The sequence below is a fragment of the Giraffa tippelskirchi genome, chromosome 9 (assembly GCF_054371585.1).
Source record: "Giraffa tippelskirchi isolate mGirTip1 chromosome 9, T2T-mGirTip1v1.2.pri, whole genome shotgun sequence".
Lineage (NCBI taxonomy): Eukaryota > Metazoa > Chordata > Mammalia > Artiodactyla > Giraffidae > Giraffa > Giraffa tippelskirchi.
In genome coordinates this window covers 15,821,864-15,844,201 of record NC_137283.1, presented here as the reverse complement: position 1 = coordinate 15,844,201, position 22,338 = coordinate 15,821,864, and the positions used below count along the sequence as shown (strand labels likewise).

At 44.7% G+C, this 22,338-nt stretch overlaps 1 protein-coding gene across 7 annotated transcripts in view; it reads right to left on the bottom strand.

Moving 5' to 3' along the window:
* ZNF660 (zinc finger protein 660) overlaps nt 1-20,138 on the bottom strand; it is a 31,785-nt gene extending 11,647 nt beyond the window's left edge. The window contains exons 1-6 of one of the 7 annotated variants that reach the window (XM_081527824.1): nt 19,766-20,138; nt 17,550-18,092; nt 11,723-11,894; nt 10,165-10,256; nt 9,737-9,855; nt 6,539-7,911 (exon numbers count right to left, since the gene is read on the bottom strand). In XM_081527824.1, coding sequence (XP_081383950.1) covers nt 6,539-7,911; nt 9,737-9,855; nt 10,165-10,256; nt 11,723-11,894; nt 17,550-17,972 — 2,179 coding nt within the window. In that variant the 5' untranslated portion in view covers nt 17,973-18,092; nt 19,766-20,138. Of the gene's footprint in view, nt 1-313; nt 437-1,334; nt 1,472-5,718; nt 7,912-9,736; nt 9,856-10,164; nt 10,257-11,722; nt 11,895-12,022; nt 12,188-13,714; nt 13,862-17,549; nt 18,093-19,765 lie in introns of those variants that run through there. The other 6 variants (XM_081527825.1, XM_081527826.1, XM_081527827.1 and 3 more) reach the window with 6 other exon arrangements.
* Nucleotides 20,139-22,338: the final 2,200 nt, after the last annotated feature.

Here is a 22,338-nt window from a genome sequence, read left to right as displayed (position 1 = left end):
GATGGGAAATTTGCTCAGAAATTCTGGAAGAATTCCCTGACAGTACAGAGATGGGGTGTTGGCTAAAGGAGGACAAGGGACAGATAAGAAGGCGAGGACAGCACATCACTAGGGGTATCCAGGCAACTGGGCACAAAACTACAACCTCAGGCAACCAGCAAGTGGAACAGGACCAAAGAGGCCCCACAGGTCTCTGACCCACAATGCCTGAGTCTGACTGATGAGTGTCTTAATCTCAGGAGTACCATTCATTTTAGGCTGTGAGGAATCCACAAAGAGCAGAGTTCTATTCCAAGAGAGACAGAGATTTTACCTAGGGAGATTGCATTCCTCTAATTCACCAGGATAATCAGCCTTTCAGGTCCTTTTGAGTCACATGGTCTTTGGTTACTGAATAGCTGCAGTGGAGTGATGAATAAGAGGCAATAGGCAATACCTGAAAATAAATTCAAGAGAAACAGATGAGTGTAACGTAAAAATTTTAAGAAAAAAAAAAAAAAAGAACTAGAAGGAAATACCTTGATCTCAGGGAGAGAAAGGCCTTGGCCTTACGCATAAAACAAAGACTGAAAAAAAGCTAATAGATTTGACCATATAAAAATTTCTGCACTTAAAAAAATGCTATAATAAATCTGTAATATCGAGCTGCCTTATACTGTAATTCCTTGTGTGTATGTCTGCATCCCTCCTCTTCACATGTACACTTTAAGCTCTAAGCCTCCAGAGAACAGGGCCCATGATATTCATATGTGTATCCCACACAGTGCCTGGCACAGAGGGCTCAATAAATGTTTGATTTGAAATTGATTCAATAAGTTCAGGATGCTAGCCAATTTTATCTGGGTGTACGATGGTGAGAAGTGCACCCTCTACACATGACCACCTCCATCCCTCCTCCACCAAGTCATCCCTTTCGTACTTCATATTGTCTAAACACCATGACAATATTGACATTCTTGGCAGTTCTGTCTCAACAGGGCCATCCAAGGGCTTAAATTCCCTAAGAGACTGCCTTAGTCTAACTGTTCAGAGATTCTCAGAATGTCAGATTTGGGAGGAACCTTGCAAACCACCTAGTCTCATAAAAATTTTGAGATAGGGAAATTGGAACTTAGAGGAGAGCTAAGACTCAAGTTAAAGTCTCCTGACACCCAAATTGGAGTTCCACTACATCACTGTTCCTCCCATCTCAAAATTCTACTCCTCAGGATCTAGACGGCCTCCTCTCACTTCTGTTTTTCTTCAGAAACGCTCCCTTTCAGCCCCGATCCCCACATTTTCTGGCAGTAGGATGCCCATCCCCAAACTAATTAATATCACAATAAAGATCTCACCTGCCGAAGAGAAGAAAATGGCACACTTTCAAGCTTGTGTACAGTAGCCTCACTCCAAAGGATCTCTGCCCAGCACAGATCTTGCCTCATCTCTTCTTTGGGTTTGGTGAAAAAGTTCCTAGTGGGGTCTTGGATCACTGTAAACACATAGAAATGACTGAGTATTCTAAGACCTCAATTGCAAGCAGACACTCAGGGCAATGTCCCATCCCTGGGTCACTTCCCTTCCTACTGAACTGCGAGCAGTAAGGATGATCATTCCCATTTTAAAGATGAGGAAATGAAGTTCCCAGAGATTGAATGACTTGCTGAAGGCTGTATGTATAGTATGAGATAAGTTTTCTGTGTCCGAAGGAAATTCTCCTTCCATCATATCACAGTCGCTCCTTGTCAACTGTTCTGTTGATATCATAAGTCTCCATATTCTCCTCTAACTGAAAAATGCATTCGAACTGAGAAATTCTCTGAAATCCAACTTTCCAACAAAAGTTTGCAGAAAAGGGATAAGGGAAACTTTGCTCAGTCAAATGTCTTTAAAGACAGGAAGAAATAAGGCTAAAGCTAGATGGGATGCTAGGAGAATTTTTATGATTACCTATCTCTCAGAATCGATAGGACTCAAAAAATGGTTTTGTCTTTCCCCCTTCAGATTCCCAGACCGTGCGTCTAACCCTTAAAGCTTGTTCCATTTCTTCCATACCAGAATATAGCTCTGCCTTGTACACAACTATAATCCCCGGATCTAATACACTACTAGTTGGTGCTAAGTATTTGCTGAATGAATGAACGAATAAGTAACCTTGGGCAAGACTCTGCCCTCCTCTCTGGGTCCGTTTTCTCCTAAGGAACACATCAGGGATTATACTGGTGATCTGAACCAAATACGTAGTGTTGGGGAGGCCTTTGAGAGCCTGGGCGGGACTCGGACCGCTTTTACCAGACTGGTCCCATGGCTAGCAGCGGGGATGATACAGTTCAGTCACTACTGTTAGCCCAGTCCGAAGCGAGCAGAGTGGGAGAAGACTCAAGACAAAGGGCCAGCGCCGAACGAGGGGAGGGGGGTCCCCACAACGACCCCTTGAACTGCCGCGCCTCCATCTCCAGAGCTGGCAGCGGTGAAGGAGGCCTGGCCCCGGGCCTGTGTGCCCCTCCCGCTCCCAGAACCGGCCCAAACCCGACACCGGGCTGCCACATACCCCTCACCAAAAGCGCCCGACCCACGTCTCGGAACAAAGCGGAGAAGGAACTACGTCACTGACTCCCCACTAACTCCCACCCTAAACCTCCGGTCTTTCTAGCATCGGGAGGTTTCTGCATCTCTGTGCCCGGCAGGCTGGAGTCCTCCAGACCCCTCGCCAGCCCACTGATCTGTGGGAGCTCTGGCCCCGCCTCCCGCCCAGTTTTGTCCTATCATTGGTTGGCAGGGCGAAAGGGCGGAGAGATCCGCCAATATGAGGATAGCCCTAGAAGAGACGGAGGCTGAGCAAGAGACTTGGTTAGGGCGGGAAGAGGAACCAATCAACTGGGCGGTCAGGCTGCCTTTCTCCAAGTGAGTCTCCCTGAAGTCATAGCCCGAGCTCTGGCTGCTGGGCAGAAAAGTCATGTTTTCCACACATCCTTCTCCTTTCAGCCTCAAAGCTACCGTGTACCCGCAACATGTAATAGTGTTGAGTGCCTATTATGTCATTGTTCTAGGGTCCACAGATACTGTAGTGAAGAAAATGAACTTGCTGCCCCATGAAGCTTAACTTCAAGTCAGAGGAGACAATAAATACATAGAACATAGCAGTGAGTCAGGAGAAAGAAAAGGAGAGAGAGAGAAGGGGATAGGTGGCAGTGGAACTATGACAGGAAGTAATCAGTTAAGGCATGTGGCTACCCTGATAGATTAAACATCAGGAATCAGAGGCCTTAAAAAAGGAGGGGGTGCACATTTTGGGCCATAAGGGCTTTGGCTATCACAAACAACACAGGAGGGTTTGGGGACTGAAAAGTGACATGATCTTACCTTTTTTCCCTCTTGCCACATGTTCAAAGGTTTGTTAGCTATCAGGTATGAAAGCAACCAAGAAACCTGTTTCTGTAAGTTCTCTGTTTCACTTCATAACATAATGCTTTAAAAGTTTGCTCTGGCTGCTCTGTTGAGAACAGTCTAAGGGAGGACTAGAGTAGAAGTAGAGAGATGAAGAAGCTACTGAAGTATTCCAGATAAGAAATGATGGTGGCTTAGACTAGTTTAGAAGTGACGGAGGTGATAAGATACATATATTTTGAAGATATGTTCAACATGATTTGCTAATGAATTGGATGTTGGTTAAGGACAACTCCATGGTTATTGATCTGAGCAACTAAAATAAGATTGTCTTCTAGAAATAGACTGTAAGAGGAACAGGTTTAGGTAGAGGGATAAAATTATAGTATGGCCTAAATTGTGTTCCCTGCAAATCTGTGTGTTGAAGTCCTCCTAAATCCCAGGACTTCACAATGAGATTTTAGAGACAGAGCCTTTAAACTGGTAATAAACGTTAAAAGAGGTCATTAGGGGCTCATCATACTTCAATGCCACTGTATAAGAAGAAGAAATTAGGACATGAACTAAATGTAAAGATAGGAGGACATACCCATCTATAAGGCCAGGAGAGAGGCTTGAGAAGAAATCAACTCTGCTGACACCTTGATCTCAAACTTTCTACTCCTTAACTGAAAAATCATATTTCTGTTGGTTAAGCTACCCAGTCTGTGGTACTTTGCTATGGCAGTCCAAGCAGACTGATACACCTGACTTCCTTGAGAAGCAACATACTTAGTGATGACCCACTCATGACTCAAGAGGGAAAAGGGTGTTCCAGAATTTGGAGATTCATACCAGGTGGCTTGTCGAAGATGGCTTTGCCCTTGGTATTAATTACGGGCCAGGACATGATAACTTCTTGTATGGGGTAGGGAGGTGGAGCATATCTTTAGCTCTGCCCCAATATAAGATATTTTTAACTCTTATTTTATACAGAGTATTGCTCAGAGGCCCTCAACAAGATGTGCAACTTCTCTTATTCTTGTAGATTTGGGGTAATTGTCCAGCTGTTGCTGATTCTACAGTTCAAATATCCCATATATACACTCTCAATGGAAACCTCAGGGAACCCCAAGAAGAGGTGAATTTAGAGTTCCTCTAATGGTTCTCTTTTGAAAGTATTTTAAATGTTTCCATCTCATTATTTCAGTGCCCCTTGCTACGACAAATGTTGACAATAGATACCATGCACAGCTTAGAGAATACACATCAGTGGCTTTAATTTTAGCACTACAGCAGCTGCCACGATCATCTTCTTTATAAATGGCCCCTGTACTAGGGTGCACATCCCTTGAATCATAGGGGCACCAGCAATGTGGCTCCCCATTGAGAGCTTGGATGTCATCAATTTTTGCTCGTCGCAAAGGCAGCCTGAATACTGACTAGAGGTTTCACTAATATCCTTTTTTTGAAATCAGGGTCACTACAGGTATAGTGTAATTGCATTGTTCTGTCTCCTCCTTCCCTGGGCAGCCACACAGTCTCAAAGATGGGATATAGCATTTTTCAATCTTCCCCAACTGGGAATCAAAGTATAATGCACACATCCTGGTGGATGAGTATTTACCTAGGCACCTTGTAGCCTTGAACATGCAGCCACTCCTTATTTAGTCTTAGGAGAATGCATGTTGTTCTGTGGTTACTCTATCCATTCATCTCATTGTACTGAAACTTGTGAGACTGTTGGCTCTGTGCCTCTCCATCCACAATCCATATGGCACAAAGTTGGAAAACTGAATATCTTGTAAATACATCATCTATTTACAAGACAATGCAACTGGGACTTGAGGGAGAAGCCTGATATCATAAAATGCCAACTGTACGTACATCTTGAGAAATATATGTCACTGAACTCGGTGACCTGACAAACATTCCATTTTCAGTCAGCTAGAAATGCCTAACCAAGAGTCACTGATCTGAAAAGCGTTAGGTATGCCAAATATTTACTGTTTTCATGTAAGGTGTTTATATGTCTTAAAAGGGAAAGTGAACACATCCTACAGGGCATCCAACTGGGCAAAGTGCATCCCATTGGCCTCATGCGTATATTAGTGGGAAGACTGTGTGTATATCACTGCTTCTAAAAATAAGAATAGAAGGAAACTTCCTAAACCCAATAGAAAATTTATCAGAAACCAACAATGAAGTAGCAGTAATGAGACTTCTCGAAGTATATGTAGAAGATATCGATGAGGGCTTTGTACGTGATATTCTATGAAGATATAAGATCTATATTTAGAAGCCTCTAGTCTGGTGGGAGGCCAGGGGGAGGGGAAGATTGTGTCCAACTTAAGAATGGTTCAGTTAGAAAGCTGAGTTTTAAAAAGGTATTTATTAAACTACCACCATATGAAAATCATTATCTATATACTTAAAGAAATACTATATCCAACCTCAAAGAGCCTATAATATGTTGGCATGAACGTACACACATATACAGTAGATTGAGAATAATTTACAAGGTGATTTAACAACAGTTGTACATACACCACCAGCTAACTCAAAGTACTGAAGTCCAATGAATAGAAGTTTAACATGAATGGAGAAGTATTTGAAGAAGAGACTCTTTCAAGATGAGTTGGATCTGGCAGGTTCTGAGGGACACAGATTAGCAAAGGAAATGAAAAAAAAAAGACTTTTCAGACAGGGAGCATAAGTGGTGAGGGACCATATTAGAGTAGGAGTTTAAAAAGTAGATAAGAGGTAAAAAATAGTACATAAAGAGGGCCACAGCCAAGAGAAAGAGTGAATTATTATCTTGGAGAATGACTTCATGTAAATGGTAAAAAGGAGGAAATGAAACAGAAAAAGGAAATATCTGTCCCAGAGAAACGCACATTCTGACTTTGGGATGAATAACTAAGAAATGAGACAGATTTTTAAACAGTAGTTGGGAAGGACTGCAGTTATTCCCACTCCCACCTCCGTGATTGGCAGAGAACCTTTAGGGATGATCCACTTTGATTAGTGGTTGAAAGCAGAGAACAGAGTGAACATACTCCTTATATAGAAACCTTAACCAAAGTTCCCTGCAGTCTTAAGAGAATTATGTCTTAAGAAACAGATCGAGCCAGACCTGAGTGCTTCTCTCCAGTATGAGTTCGCTGGTGGTGATTGAAAGTAGAACGCTGACTGAAGGCTTTCCCACACTCAATACATCCGTAGGGTTTCTCTCCAGTATGAACTCTTTGGTGTACAATGAGCTGTGAACTGTCACTAAAAGCTTTCTCACAATCTTTGCATTTATAGGGTTTTTCCCCAGTATGGGTTCTCTGATGTACCATAAGACTGGAGCTGTAACTGAAAACCTTTCCACATTCACTACATTCATAAGGTTTTTCACCAGTGTGTATTCTCTGATGAATAATAAGGTGTGAATTTTGATTAAAGGATTTTCCACACTCTTTGCATTTATAAGGCTTTTCACCGGTGTGAAGTCGCTGATGTCGAATGAGACATTTACTTAGACTGAATGCCTTACCACACACATTACATTCAAAAGGTTTTTCTCCAGTATGAATTCGCTCATGGTCAACAAGTTGAGAGTTCTGATTGAAAGCTTTCCCACACTCACTGCATTTGTATGGTTTTTCCCCAGTGTGGAGGCTCTGATGTCGAATAAGACATTTACTCCGACTGAAGGCCTTGCCACATTCATTACATTCATAAGGCTTCTCCCCAGTGTGGATTCTCTGATGGTCAATAAGATTTCTGTTAGAACAGAAAGCTTTCCCACACTCATCACACTTGTAAGGTTTCTTACCAGTATGAAGTACCTGATGGCGGATAAGGCTTTTATTCCGAATGAAGGCCTCCCCACACTCGTTGCATTCATATGGCTTCTCCCCAGTATGAGTTCTCTGGTGGTCAATGAGTTGGGAACTCTGGGTGAAAGCTTTTGCACATTCATTACATTTATATGGTTTCTCCCCATAATGGAGTCTCTGGTGTTGAATGAGATGAGAGCTGTGGCGATAGGTCTTTCCACAATCACTGCATTCATAAGGTTTTTCCCCTGTATGGATTCTGAGGTGGACAATGAGCTGAGAGGTCTGCCTGAAGGTCTTGCCACACTCAGAACACTCAAATGGTTTCACTCCAGTGTGGATTCTCTGATGACCAATGAGGTGTGAACTCCGATTAAAAGCTTTACCACATTCATCACAGTGATGTAATTTCTGCCCCTTCAGAACTCCCTGATGTTCTGAAAGACTAGAGGACAGATCTAGATATCCCCCAAGTTCCATATATTCATCATATTGGTTCTCTGTGGATTTTTTATCCTCCTTTGTTATCTCTAAGAAATCACTTTCCAGTCTGGTTCCTTCTTCATCTGAGGGTTGAACTTCTAGATTCTCTAAAGCCTCTTTACTGGCAGTCCCAGCTTCTGGTCCTGCAGGAATCACTCCACAGAACACCCCTAAGGTCCTGTCAGATGACTTCAATTCTTCAGAAATGTCCTGCTTTGGAGGCAACTGTGAACTCACCATCCTGTTCTCATCTGCTGTCAAAAGTCAGAAGAAAACAGCTGTCATTCACTTCTTGTCCTATTGGGGAAACGGAACTATCAGGAGCCTACATAGCTAACAAAAAATTCACACTGAGGGTAAGGAATGAGGAGACACATTGAGGACAGGAGAAAAATGGAAAATGGCTCAGATTTTTCTTCATGGACAGAAAAACAAAGAGGGGAAGCTAGTCCATAGAGGAGGGAGGAAGCAGAGCTTTGGGAACAGAAGCATGTGGAGCCAGCACAGCCAGGGGGGCAGGCCAATTGAAAGGCAAGAGATCAGACTGTAAAGCACAGTGTGATCTCCCAGAAGTCATTTAGATGTGATGTCTCCTTAGTAAAACGATGAACCCTCAGGTCTGCTCCAACCATGACACTGTATGGCTCCACAGTTCACAGTAAAGATGTTGAGGAGAGTGGTGGCAAATACTTTAAACCAAATACGAGAAATGATGTGGGCAAACATGAGAGTTGAAGGGAAATGTATATTACGAGGGTATGATTAGGAAAAAGTGCACAAAAAAGGAGTGATTCTGGAGTAACAGGACAGGGCCAAGGTGTGGAGAAGCCACAAGTAGAGAAACACTGAGGAAAAGTGTTAAGGGGAGAGCAGAGCTCTATAACTGGGGACCTCCTAGTCCCTGGAACACTGGACTGGTAGGTGCAGTACTACACATAAAATTAAGAATGGCATCAATAACTTGAAATATAAATCAAACATGTCTTTGGTATCTTGATAATCAAGAATCATGGGAAAATAAGCAATAAATATTTGCTTTTAAATTCTAGGAATTTTTAATATAATAGCTGGGAGAAGGCAGAGCAATCATGGTTATAGTTTAATACAAAAAAATGTTGGTTCCTTTCAGTCACATCGACATCAGGGATATAAATCTTCAAGTTCTTTAGTGTGTACAAGTTACAGATGTCTGAATCCCTGACTTCTAAGTCCACTTTCTTCAGAGTAGGCTACTGTCTTAGACCTGTCAACCCCAGAACCTCCTCTGACAACAGCCACTTCCTGGAAACAGCTGTGCCCCATTATTTCTGAAGGGGAACCCGAGGCAAACATGCTTTGTGCCAAGCAACTCAGCTCATCTCAGCATGGACAACAGGTGACTGGACCAGGACCAAACACCAGACCCAAGTACAGCTTATCTGTAGAGTAGTCACCAGCTCCACATAGCCTGGAACAAAGTTCTGCTCAAACAAAGATGATATTTAATTATGAACTGAAAGTAGGAAACGAAGGAAATTAAGAAATAGGAGCTCAAGTTGATATGATCTATGGAGAAAAAAATCCATCAGGAGCCACAGCAACCAGAACATATAAGGAAACGGAAAGGCTAATTAAGGAGCTCAGAGAAAGAAAAAACATTCAAAGTGAAGAGAATGGATCTCAGTGACAACTGGAAACAGATACGTGGGGTGATGCTATCTGAAGACAATGCCATGAAAACCCTTTCACTTCTGCTGCAAGGCTCCTAGGCTCCCACAAGGCTTTCTTTCCCAAAGTCTGGTCTAGTTGGTCAGTCTGCTCAGGGTTTCCATTCCTTCAGCCTTATTGTAAGTAATTTAGCTCATGACTAACAGTAATTGAGTGGCTCTCTATTCCATCCAACTACAAATTCTAATTAAACCAGCCCAGCTTAATTAATAAGGAAGTAAAGATAAAGTTAATTAATAGTGGGTGATGATGTAGAGAAATTCATTTCATTATTCTCCCCACTTTGTCTCTTTATATTTTTGTAATTTAAAAGGATAAGAACACAGCAAAGAGGGCCGACTCTAAATTACTGGGGAGCAGAGTCATTATCCGATGGGGCCAGGCTGTGGCAGTTTTCCAGCATGATGTTCTGGTACAGGGCTCTCTGGTTGAGTGCTGCACCTTTCCACTTCTGAGTATAGTTCACAGACAGGAACTCCAACTTTGCAGCCTCCTGGAATGACAAGCTTTTACTGCTCAGGGACATTTCCAGCCTAAGGGGCCAAGTCATCAGGGTTACCAAGAGCACAGGATTGGGTACCTGGTGGCCAAAGGGGTAGGGAGACAGAGGGAAGCTAGGAGGACACAGTAATAAAAGGACAAGTTCAAGGTAAGATACAGTCCATGAACTCAGTGGACAGGACCAGCTCCAGGGGAAGCAACTAGGCAGGGAAGCCACAGGAGCAGGCTCAGAATGGGTCAGACCCCCAGAGATGAGGCCCTGCTACTCCTGGGTCACAGACTTGGAACTCAGGAAGCTCACCTGGGGCCTGACCATCCGAAGCACAGTTGCTGCTGCTTGGTCTCCTAAGTTCCCCACTTGGGGAAGGGCGAGCACTGGGGAAACACCCTGAGCTGAGGGAGGAAAGAAATCTCTGAGTGGGACCAGCCCTGCTCGTCTCCAAAGAGGAGGTCTGTATCCCAGTAAATGGATTCAAGAGAACCCAAGCAGCTCTGCATACACTGACCCTCACACCTAGTCCATAAAGGTGTTATCCATGTAAGCTGTGAACTTTCCCTGGAGATGCAGAAGGCCCCTGGTCAAACAGAGCTGCCAGCTCCTTCCAGTCCTCTCTCTGTGACCCTAGGTAGGAAGCTACACTTCTGACCACCTTCTCGCCTCCGTGGCTTCCCCAGCAGCAGCCTGCTTGCCCTCCCCCTACCTCTCTGCCCCTTACGCTGTGGGGCCTCTTTCTTCATTTGCCCATTCATCAAGGATGCTGCAGGAACTTAGGCCTCAGAGTGCCCCTCTTCCCTCTGTCAGAGATCTCATGGCTCCCATTCTCTAATGCTGCTCTGAAGTTCTCAGTTCTCTGAGACCCCTACCACAAGCCTCCAGCTGCCTATTTGGACATTTCATTTCGGTGTCCCACAAGACCTTAAGTTCACTGTTTAAAATGCATGTTTCCATCTTCCTTTTCTGACTTCCCAAGTTTCCTCAGTGATTCTAAACATCATCCAAAACCCACTAATTCCCCCTCCCCTCCATTGTCTCATGAATTCTTCCTTCAAATGTGTGTCACATCTATCACTTTTCATTCCACCCAAGCCCGCTCAGGCAATTACTTCTGTTCTCTGACACTAGCCTCCTCCTAAGGCTCCTGGCCACTGGGCTCCTCAGTCTATCCACAGTGCTCATGTGCCACATAATCCTTCTGGCATACTGTTTTCTAACACTTCACCTACCCCACAAATTTTCCCGGGCTCCACCCAAAGGCCCTACACAAGTAGAACCCAGGCTCCCAGATAAGTCCTTCCTGACCGTACCTCAATGCAGTCCAAGGAACTCCCAACTTAGCGAGCCTTTGCTTTACACTCTGCTCTGGCACCGACCACCTCTCTCCCCCCTTCTAATCCCTTCCCCGTTTTTCACTGTTCAATCCCTCTGCCACGAAACATCCTCCAGCCACTCCAACCCACAATGATTTTGCTCACTGTTTACAATGCCCACATGGCTCATCTGTGATGGCCTCAAATGCCTGGGGACTGATATCACTCAGACGTTATCTTATGAGGTTGCCTCTTCTTGCACTTAGGACTGACCCTCTGGCAACTAGAGAACAAGCTCTTTATAAGTATTGATGGTGTAGTACATCTCTCTGGTCCTCAACAGTGTCTTTGCATGAGACGTGCTTGATAAAAACGCACTAAATACATAAATGACTGGAAAATAAGCAAAAGGAATGAAGTCACCAGGGAAGAAAGACACAGGGAAGGGTGATAAGGGGCCAGTGGGGTGGGAGATGGGAGAGGAAGGAAAGGAAGACTTCAAAGGAAAGAAAAGAAGAATGACTGAAGGCCAGAGCCAGGGAGGTGAGTACCAGAGTGCCCACTGGAGAGGTGGTGGTGTGCCCCAGGATCACAAGGAGGCTCCAGGTGGGCTCCCAGGGCTGAATCCTCACTGTGGGGTGAGGCAGAAGGAGATTCCTGTGTTGCACTCAAGGCTGTCTTCTCTTCAGAATGTATCTCCTGCTCCCACCCTGGAGCTGAAACCTAGAGACAAGGAAATAAAATTGTGTCCAAAACAGCATTCATGAAGGTACAGAACCCAAGACCTCTAGGAAGCACCCCCAAGAGAGGAAGCCAGGAAAAGAAGAGCCAGAGGGTCCTTCTAGCCCTACCAGGTTAGCCAAGTGGGAGAATACTGTCCAAGCAGGATCTACAGCTTGCAGTCCTACTTGCCATCCCTCTGTTGCCCCTCTTGGCAGGAGCTTCAAGACCAGATTATAGAACTATTTCCACTCTGGGCCAGTGCTTCAGACACACATGTGCTCATGAAGAACCACCTAGAAAAAGGAGTCAAGACAGTAACTCTGTACACTCCCAAGGGCATTATCCTACAGAACAGATCAATCAGAAGTACCAAGGAAGTAAAAAGTGATAGGTGTGTGTACCTGTATGTGCATGAATTATGCTCCCAAGGCTGACACCTGGAGCAATATCCCAATACAGCAGCTGATAAACCTTAGCTTTTCTAACTTCTCTCAGCAAAAGTACCTTGTCTTCAGAGAGACCATCCCTCACCATGCTGACAAAGCAAGGATAGTCATTCTCTCTCCCAAATTACTTGATAATATTTTCTATGGCACGTATTAATTTTTAATTGCCTTATTTATTATTACTTTATTGTCTATTTCTCTGCCAGTGAAATATAAGCTTTCTAGGGGTGAGAACTCTGTCTTGATCATGTGTTCCTAGAACAATACTTAGCCCAATGGTGGCATTATGTTGAATGCCTTCCTCTTGATATTTTGCCGTCGTCCCCTTCTCCTCCCACCTTCAATCTTTCCCAACATCAGGATCTTTTCTAGTGAGTCAGTTCTTCGCATCAGGTGGCCAAAGTATTGGGAATTTCATCTTCGGCATCAGTCCTTCCAAAGAATATTCAGAACTGATCTCCTTTAGGATGGACTGGTTGGATCTCCTTGCAGTCCAAGGGACTCTCAAGAGTCTTCTCCAACACCAAAATTCAAAATCATCAATTCTTCAGTGCTCAGCTTTCTTTACAGTCCAACTCTCACATCCATACATGACTACTGGAAAAGCCATAGCTTTGACTAGACGGACCTTTGTTGGCAAAGTAATGTCTCTGCTTTTTAATATGCTGTCTAGGGAAAACTCAACATTCAGAAAACTAAGATCATGGTATCCGGTCCCACCACGTCATGGCAAATAGATGGGAAAACAATGGAAACAGTGAGAGACTTTATTTTGGGGGGCTCCAAAATCACTGCAGATGGTGACTGCAGCCATGAAATTAAAAGACACTTGCTCCTTGGAAGGAAAGTTATGACCAACCTAGACAGCATATTAAAAAGTAGAGACATTACTTTGCCAACAAAGGTCCGTCTAGTCAAAGCTTTGGTTTTTCCAGTAGTCATGTATCGATGTGAGAGTTGGACTATAAAGAAAGCTGAGCACTGAAGAATTGATGCTTTTGAACTGTGGTGCTGGAGAAGACTCTTGAGAGTCCCTTGGACTGCAAGGAGATCAAACCAGTCCATCCTAAAGGAAATCAGTCCTGAATATTCCTTGGAAGGACTGATGCCGAAGCTGAAACTCCCAATACTCTGGCCACCTGATGCAAAGAACTGACTCACTAGAAAAAACCCTGATGCTGGGAAAGAATGATGGCAGGAGGAGAAGGGGACAACAGAGGATGAGAAGAGATGGTTGGATGGCATCACTGACTCAATGGACATGAGTTTGAGCAAGCTCCGGGAGTTGCTGATGGACAGAGAAGCCTGGCGTGCTGCAGTCCATGGGGTCGCAAAGAGTCGGACACGACTGAGCGACTGAACTGACTGACTGACCTGCAAATTTGGTTTTCAGGAACTTCTGTGGCGGTCCAGTGGTAAAGAATCTGTCTTGCAATGCAGGGAACACGGGTTTGATCCTTGCTCTGGGAAGATTCCACATGCCTTGGAGCAAGTAAGCCTCCGTGCCACAACTATTGAGCCTGTATGCCTAGAGCCCATGCTCTGCAACAAAAGAAGTCACTGCAATGAAAAGCCCATGCACTGCAAGTAGAGAGTGGCCTCTGCTCACTGCAACTAGAGAAAGCCTGCAAGCAGCAACAAAGATCCAGCGCAGTCAAAATAAATTAAAAAAAGAAAACTTGGTTTTTTTTAGTATGTACTACCTCTCTCCAAAAATTTATGTAAGAAGTCAAACAGGAAACAAAAGAATTAAAAAAAAAAAAAGTCAAATAGGATCAGTTAACACCAATCTTTAGAGACCTTGAGATTATCTCAGTACAGACCTTTTATTTCTAACCCTTGCTTGTTGTCATCAAATCAGTTCCTCATAATCTCATGGTTACTACTTTTACCAGCATTCGGAGCAGAAAACCTAAAATATCTAAATAAATCACATTTAAAAAAAACTGAAATATAGTTGATTTACAATGCCATGTTAGTTTCAGGTGTATAGCAAAGTAATTCAGTTATACATATTACACACATTCACTCTTTCTCAAATTGTTTTCTCATTTAGATTATAACAGAATATTGAGTAGAGTTCCTTGTGCTATATAGTAGGTCCTTGTTGGTTATCTTAAATAAGTCATATTTATAAGCTCACTCATTCTGGCAGATACACCATAAGGTGAGAATAACTTCTTCAACAAAGTACACTGGATTTGCCCTCTTGGGTTACATCTCCTGAGAAGTGAGAGGGCTCTCTCCTTTAGCGTGTATCCCTCCAATGAAATGGTAGGTCCAAGAGGGTCCTTGGGGCCTGTGGTTCCCCATCTCTCCACTGGATGGTTCTTATCGATAGGACTTAGCACTCTTAAACACAGCAGCTGTGGATACTGGCAGAGGACAGAACTTAACCACACTGTGATAACACAACCTTGTAAACCACTGGTAATTAAATCCTGATAAAGTTCCTATTCATTCCCTAGGACTCATAGGGATCCTTTTCTCGCAGGCCATGAAAACCCCATTCCAATTTTCATCCCGATAGCATTCCACAGCAACACATTAGGGGAAAGGTAGTGGCTTCAAATATAGGAAGCTGAAAATCCTGGTCCCATACACAGGGACAAAGGGAATGTTTAAAGAGTCAGACACGACTAAGCGATTAACACAAACACACACACTAGCTCTGTCATCTTACACACACTAGCTCTGTCATCTTAGATAACCCAATTAACCTCTCTGTACTTGCATCGCTTGTCAAATGGAGATGATCACTATTTGCGCTACTATTTGGAAGCTTGCTAGGAACACAAATTAAAACAGATATAAAGCATTTTGTAAACTGCGTGGTTCTGCAACCCAGCAGGGATGTCCCTACAACCCTCTCTGGCCCCAGTGTACACAAACGCACATGCTCACTCACTCCTGCTGATCAAAATGACATCCTGTCATCTCCTCCTGGCAAACTTTCATGAAAAAGCCTCTGGTTTTTTTGTTTTGTTTTTTTTTCATTTAGTCATAAAAACACTTTCTGAGTTCAGGCTAGGTGAGATAGCCGTGTTCACATGTTTTCATGTCGAAAAACTTAAACTGACAACAGCAGCAGAGTAAGAAATGGAGTCCATAGATCTCACTTCTAGGTTAGAGCCCCATGAGTGTTCACTGGCCCTGACTGTCAACTGTTAAGTCATTCTCTTGGGTTTGTGACTCAGTCACCTTTTTTCTGAGGCTCCCAGGATAAAAGACAGTATTTCTTTTTAATTAAAAAAATTATTATTTATTTATCTGGCTATATGAGGCATCTTTTAGTCGTGACATGCAAATTCTTAGTTATGGCATGTGGGATCTAGTTCCCTGTCCAGAGGTCAAACCTGGCCCCCCTGCATTGGAAGCACGGCATCTAAACCTCTAGATGACCAGTGAAGTCCCAAGAGACAGTTTTAACGCAGGGGATATTCTCTTATGCTTAAGCAAAAGGCAGAAGATAGGGAAATCTTTCTACACTCCTCACTAAATGGCACGCTAAACATTTCCACAACCACTTGTCCTTGACTATGGTTGAGCCAAGTTGCCCTCTAGACTCTGCTGATAATTAACTTATTCCTGTGTTTACTTGTTTATGGGCTTCCCTGGTGGCTCAGACAGTAAAGAATCCACCTGCAATGCAGGAGACCTGAGTTCGATCCCTGGGTCGGGGAGATCCCCTGGAGAAGAGAATGGAAACCCACTTCAGTATTCTTGCCTGGATAATTCCAAGGACAGAGAAGCCTGGTGGGCTACAGTCCATGGGGACGCAAAGAGATGAACATAATGGAGCGATTTTCACTTACTTGCATACCCAAGAAAATAATGATCGAACAATGGATTTGATACTGTCAAAGCATTTAGACTTTTGGAAAAAGGTCTAACCCTAGGACTCCAATCAACTGGAACTGATTTCCTAGGCCCAGACATATAATCATTTTTGAAAAAGCACTTAATAGAATGCTGTACTGGGTACCTGGGAAATTTCACATACTGGTTTTCCCTGGTGAAGCACAAAGGAAGCAATGTAGAGGGGACCCTAATCCATCCTGCTCAGTTACAAGAGAAGCAATTGAGGACTCATCAGAAAGAACTGATTATCCACAGTGTGATCTTCTTTTGATGTCAATTTAGCTCTAATCTAGGTGTTGCTGTGATGATACTTTATACAAGTGATGAAAATTCATAATCAGTTCTCTTACATAGTCTGGATGAGCTTGATTTAAACAGTAGCAAGGTCTTAAAATCAGAACTGAAGGTTCCATGAAGAAGGAATTCTTGCTGTGGACAGCTGCTTCAGCCTGTGAGTGACAGTTCTAGCCTAACTTTCTGACAACCTGCCTTGCAAATTCCTGACTAGACTCACAAGGTCCCATAGTGACACAAGTCACTTTCTAGCAACAGACATACACTGGGTTGACTGAAAAGTTCATTTGGGTTTTTCCATAACATCTTATGGTAAAACGCAAACAAACTTTTTTGGCCAGCCCAATATATAATTTCCTACTGGTTTTGTTTCTCTGGCTGAATTCTGACTGATACACATGGTCACTGAGCTAGTTAGCTCTGTGATCCTAGAAGTCAGTGTTCACACTGTTATGACACTGGTGACTTCTCCAAGCTTCCCTTTCATTTGCATTACCTTGACTTAAAACTTGAAAGAATTCTAGAAAATAGGGAAACATCAAAATTAGAATTAAAGAAGCAGAAAGATATCAGTTGGGTTTGGAAAGCTACAAAGGAAAAAAATGATGCTGAAGCCCAGACCTGTCACATCTCATAAGGAACCTGAAAGGCAGGAAAAGAGCCCATTAACTCTGAGAAGTCCAAGGAAGTAATGAGAAACTTCTCAAATGAGGGATCATGTTACCAGCACATCTTCAGGGCTACTTCTCCCTGATATGCTTCCCTATTCTAACCAGTGTGCAGATCCTCTGTGTGTCAGCAGCACTGTGTGGCACTCCAGGCTTAAGCCAGGTTTACAACACAGTATTTCACAAAGCAATTCATAGAACTTGGCTGGGCCCTGCATTTTTAAGGCTGGGAGCACAAAACTCTTTGTAAAAAAAAAAAGTGGCACTGGCTCAGGAATCCTAAAGGGAAACCAGTTTAGAGACTATGGAATGGAGAATGCCTATTCCTAGGCTACCCCAAGCAGTAGAGAACAGTTCCAGATGCCAACCTAGATTCAGTTGCTCACCTCTCCTGGTCCACTGATGTGTCTCTGGAAGTCCTCCACCACAGCCACAGCCTCCTCACCACTCTCAGGGTGATGCATCTGCACCCAGGTCTGGAGCTCCCCAGGCAGGATGCTCAGGAATTGCTCCAGCACCAGCAGCTCCAGGATCTGCTCCTTGGTGTGCACCTCTGGCATCAACCACCAGTGGCACAGCTCCCGGAGCCGGCTCAGTGCCTCCTGTGGCCCAGACATCTCGTGATAACATAACTGCCTAAAGTGGAGCCGGAAAATTTCACAGACGGGAGGGTGATTCTTTTGGAGACTGCAGCCATGCCCCCAGGTCTGGCTCCCTGGCTCCTGTTTCACGGTCAGGCAGCCCTCCTGTCTCTGGAGAACAGCACCCCTGGGGATGAGGCTTGAAGTTCCCCTGCCTTGGGTAGCCATTGTGACACCAAAGAGAGGTTTGTTGCAGTTGCAGTTTATGTTCAATTAAAATGATGGTCTGTAATTCGGGTCTCAGAAGCTATTGTCAGAATTGAGGATATAGGGTGATGGACGTGTCACCTACAGAAACATCAAGAGAGAAATCAGATTCCCCAGAGTGTTCAGCCTTAAGCTGATGACAGACCCTCCAGTTAAAAGGTAAACCTTCATGGGGGGAAAAAGAGCACAATCAAGGCAGACTCTCTAAGCATCTCTCCAAGTGACTTCCTTTTTAAAAGTTTCAGTGGTTTCTATCACCTAACTACAGGAAAGATTGAGGGAAGAAGAAGGGGACGACAGAGGATGAGATGGTTGGATAGCATCACTGACTTAATGGACATGGGTTTGGGTGGACTTCGGGAGTTGGTGATGGACAGGAAGGACTGGCATGCTGCGGTTCATGAGGTAGCAAAGAGTCGGACACGACTGAGCGACTGAACTGAACTACAGGATAAAACCTACCAATTCTATGCCCAGCATTCACAACCTAGTCTGAGGCCTCTATTCTGGCCACCCACCCTACCACTTTCCCCAGGTACCCAAATTGAAATACTGCAATGATCTCCAAATATGGGATGTGCACGATAATCCAAAAAGTGTATTTAAAAAATAGTAAGTTGTTATTTAACTATTTAGTAGCTGTTACAATGTGCATTGTAGAACAGTACATTTTTTTGATTTACAAATAAACCTATGTTGGAAATGCTTGCTCAAAAGTCTTCTACTCTTCTCTTTTGTGATAGAGATAACCATAAAGAAAGGGAGGGACTAAAGCTCTAGAAACACAGCTATAAGCCACACATACTGTCTCTTTGGATTTTTTTTCTTCTGAAACTTTTGACAAACATCTATTCATCTGGCATGATCCATATCAAATGCCATTTTCTCCTAAAGGCATTCCTGATTGCCTCATCCAGGAAGAGGAGCTGGAAGCCTCCCTCTCTGTACTACTAACACACTGTATTTTAACTATTTTATCCATAACTCACCACTCACACCCCCCAAACTGCTGGATGGCCACAAAAGGAAACGAACACAATGAAGTCAGAAATACCAAACCCTTTTCCACTCATCCCACCTCCCCTAGCAAGCTTTGCTGATCTCTCCAGGCATTAAGTTTGATGACTGCCTCAGTGAAGCCACAGTACCTTTTTCATTCACACCTCTGCTAGAACACTTTTTACACTGTGTTTATGACTTACACCGCTGCCTCCTCCACTTTCTGGGAGGATTCAAAGGGCAGAGCTGGTTCCCTGTCATCTTTGTACATGTGCGTGTATTTGGGATACTGAGGCACATATCTGGGAAACGAATGAATGATACTGAAGTTGGGGGTGGGGTGACTTTTATCAGTTTACATATTATAAAATTCTGAAAATCAGAACCGTGGTGTTAATTAGGGCATCTGTGCTACACTTCCAAAGTCACCATGCATCTTGGTAACCTGAGTAAACTAACTCTCTCCAGGCCTCGACTTCTTTAAAAAGAAAAGACCGACGTAAAAATCGGTGACTCTGCTCTGAGATCCCACACACAAAGAAAGTTAAGGCCATTTTCCTACTTCCCTTACAGCTCCGAACGTTCAACCTCTCATCTGGACTTTTATGTCTCCTTCATAAAAGTCATACTTCACGTTTAAAATTCCGACTAGGTCTGACCCACTTCTGATGCTTCGTACTGTTGTTTCCCGGCGCAAGGCTGGGAAAACGTCTAACTACATGCGCGTTCAACCAGGCTTATGCTGCGCCGCTCACCTGGCCACGTCTGCCCTGCTCATCGCTGTGCCCGCAGGTGCCGGGCTCTGTACCAGGCACAGCTGGTCAGCGCACTGGGACAAAGAGGCGCCTCTACATCTGGCGCCTTCTGAGCGTCACCGGGACCGCGCTGCCGACCACGGGGGAGAAGAGTGGGTAGGGCCGCCTTCGCCAACCTGGGTAGTGGGCGGCCACAGTTCCGGCCAAGCAGCCTTAACCCAGCGGCCCTGGCCCTGGTAACACTTCCCTCCCCGTCCCAGGCCCGCTCACCGGGGCACCGCGGCGGCGACCCCCAAGCGCCAGACACCGCAGTGGCCAGCAGAAGCGAAAACAATGGCCGAGCCGGAAACAAGAGAAGCCCCACTTCCGCCCCTCCCCGCCCCGGCAGGATCCCGGAAGTCTCGATCGAGAAGGTGGGCTCGCGCGCCCCCGCAGCCAGAGAGCTGGTTGCACCTTGGTGCAGGAACCACGCACAGTGACGGGGGCGGGGGGTCTCAACTGAGGCTTTAGTAGGCTCACGTGTTTTGAGTCTGGGCCACCCTGACGCACACCAGGTTTGCCCCTTTGTCCAGCACAGAACCTGGGCTAACCTCTAAGAAATGTGTCCTTCATCCAGACTGCTGCGGAAAGGTTTTTAAGCAGGGAAGGAATCTACTCAGTCTGGACTTTGTCATTTATACTAAGGGATTTGGAGGGAAAGAGATTTGGACATCAATTACATCTTCATATCTGCTCTGTAGGAAAGAATCCGTTTGCAGATCAGGATTCTGAGCCTCGGCAAATGTCCTACTACCTGGGTTACATTTTACTGGCTGAAAAGGGCACGAAAGACTTTGAATTCAGGTCCATAGACCCCCTTTTCTCCTCTTTTTTCTGTTTTAAGATCCTGTCTCTCTTTCTCTCACCCTCATTCATTCCTCATTCTTTAATTACTCTCAGATTTCTTACTGCTAGTGGTATTAGGCCCTGTTCTGAGGAGGGTCATTGATGGTCACAAAACAGCTTCAGGGTAGATTCTGGGAAGACCAGGGTTCTTCTGGTCTTCTGGACTCAGGGATACAGTGATATATTAAAGCTTTTGGAGGTGGTGTTTCTTCTAAAGAAGAATTGTAGCACTTACCATATCAGCCCTGAGTATTCATTGTAAGGACTGATCCTGAAGCTGAAGCTTGAATACTTTCGCCACCTGATGTGAAGAGCCCACTCATTGGAAAAGACCCTGATGCTGGGAAAACTTGAAGGCAAGAGGAAGAGGAGACGACAGAGGATGAGATGGTTGCCTGGCATCACCGACTCAATGGACATGAGTTTGAGCAAGCTCTGGAGTTGGTGGTGGACAGGAAAGCCTAGCATGCTGCAGTCCATGGAGTTGCAAAGAGTTGGACGTGACAGAGCAACTGAACTGAACTGATCATAGTCCAAGAAGCAAAGTGTAAACAAGGTATTACAATACACAACTTATGTTTTCACATTGAGACATTTTCACTATAGTTTTGCTATCCAAACTTTATTGTGCATCTATATGAGTAAATTTAATGCCAGTGACTGAAAAACAAGCCCTTTGTAACTCTAAAAGATACTTAGAGAAGTATCAGACTTTTCTTCCTTGTTATCACTGGTGGCTCAGATGGTAGAGCGTCTGCCTGCAATGTGGGAGACCCGAGTTCGATCCCTGGGTCAGGAAGATCCCCTGGAGAAGAAAATGGCAAATCCCCTGGAGAAGAAGAAGTATATTTGTCTGGAAAATTCCATGGACAGAGGAGCCTGGTAGGCTACAGTGCGTGGGGTCGCAAAAAGTCAGGGACACGACTGAGCGACCTAATTTGCACTTATACTCTTCCCAGACTCCATCAGTTTCTGGGTAATAGAAGGAAGCCAGAAATGACAGGGAATTAGGACATTTCAGGTGAGCAGCCGGTGGGGACAACCTTGGTCCAGACACTAACAGAAAAGACAGAGAAAACAATACTCCTCCCACCTCCTGGGAGAGCCAGCCTGGCTCTGCAGAAAGCCTCTCCTGAGGAATTAGGAAACATCCACTCACTAATGAAGTTCTGCATGCTTACTCTTTGGATACATCAGTGTATGGAACACTGGTGTTATTGGAGCACAGAATAATCTGCTAGATCGTCTCAGGAAAGACTAGGCTTAACCGTGGCAAACTTCCAATAACAGATGGAGACATCGTGGAGGCCTCATATGTGAAGAGAACTTACAAGCTCCTTGGAGTATCAGGGCTCAGCTCCTTTTTGGCTCTCTCCCTATTGTCCAACTAGCCCTAAGGAATTTAAGTATCCCCAGTCCTCAAAAGTGGGCGAACTTATGGGTCTTCGTTGATGCTCAAGGGCTTTCTCTAGTTGTGGTGGGAAGGCGTGTTACTGTGGGACGAACAGAAGGCAGGCGTCCAGGGGGTTAGGTGGGGGGTGTGGGGACAAACCTCTGGGCTGGGCTAAAGAGGGCACTTGGCCAGCAGGGCACTGGGGCCCGGGAGAAGCCGAGAAGTTGGCCCTCCCAACTTCCTAGAGAGGCCCGGAGCGGCGATGCGCATGCGCAATACAGGGCAGTGGGGAGCC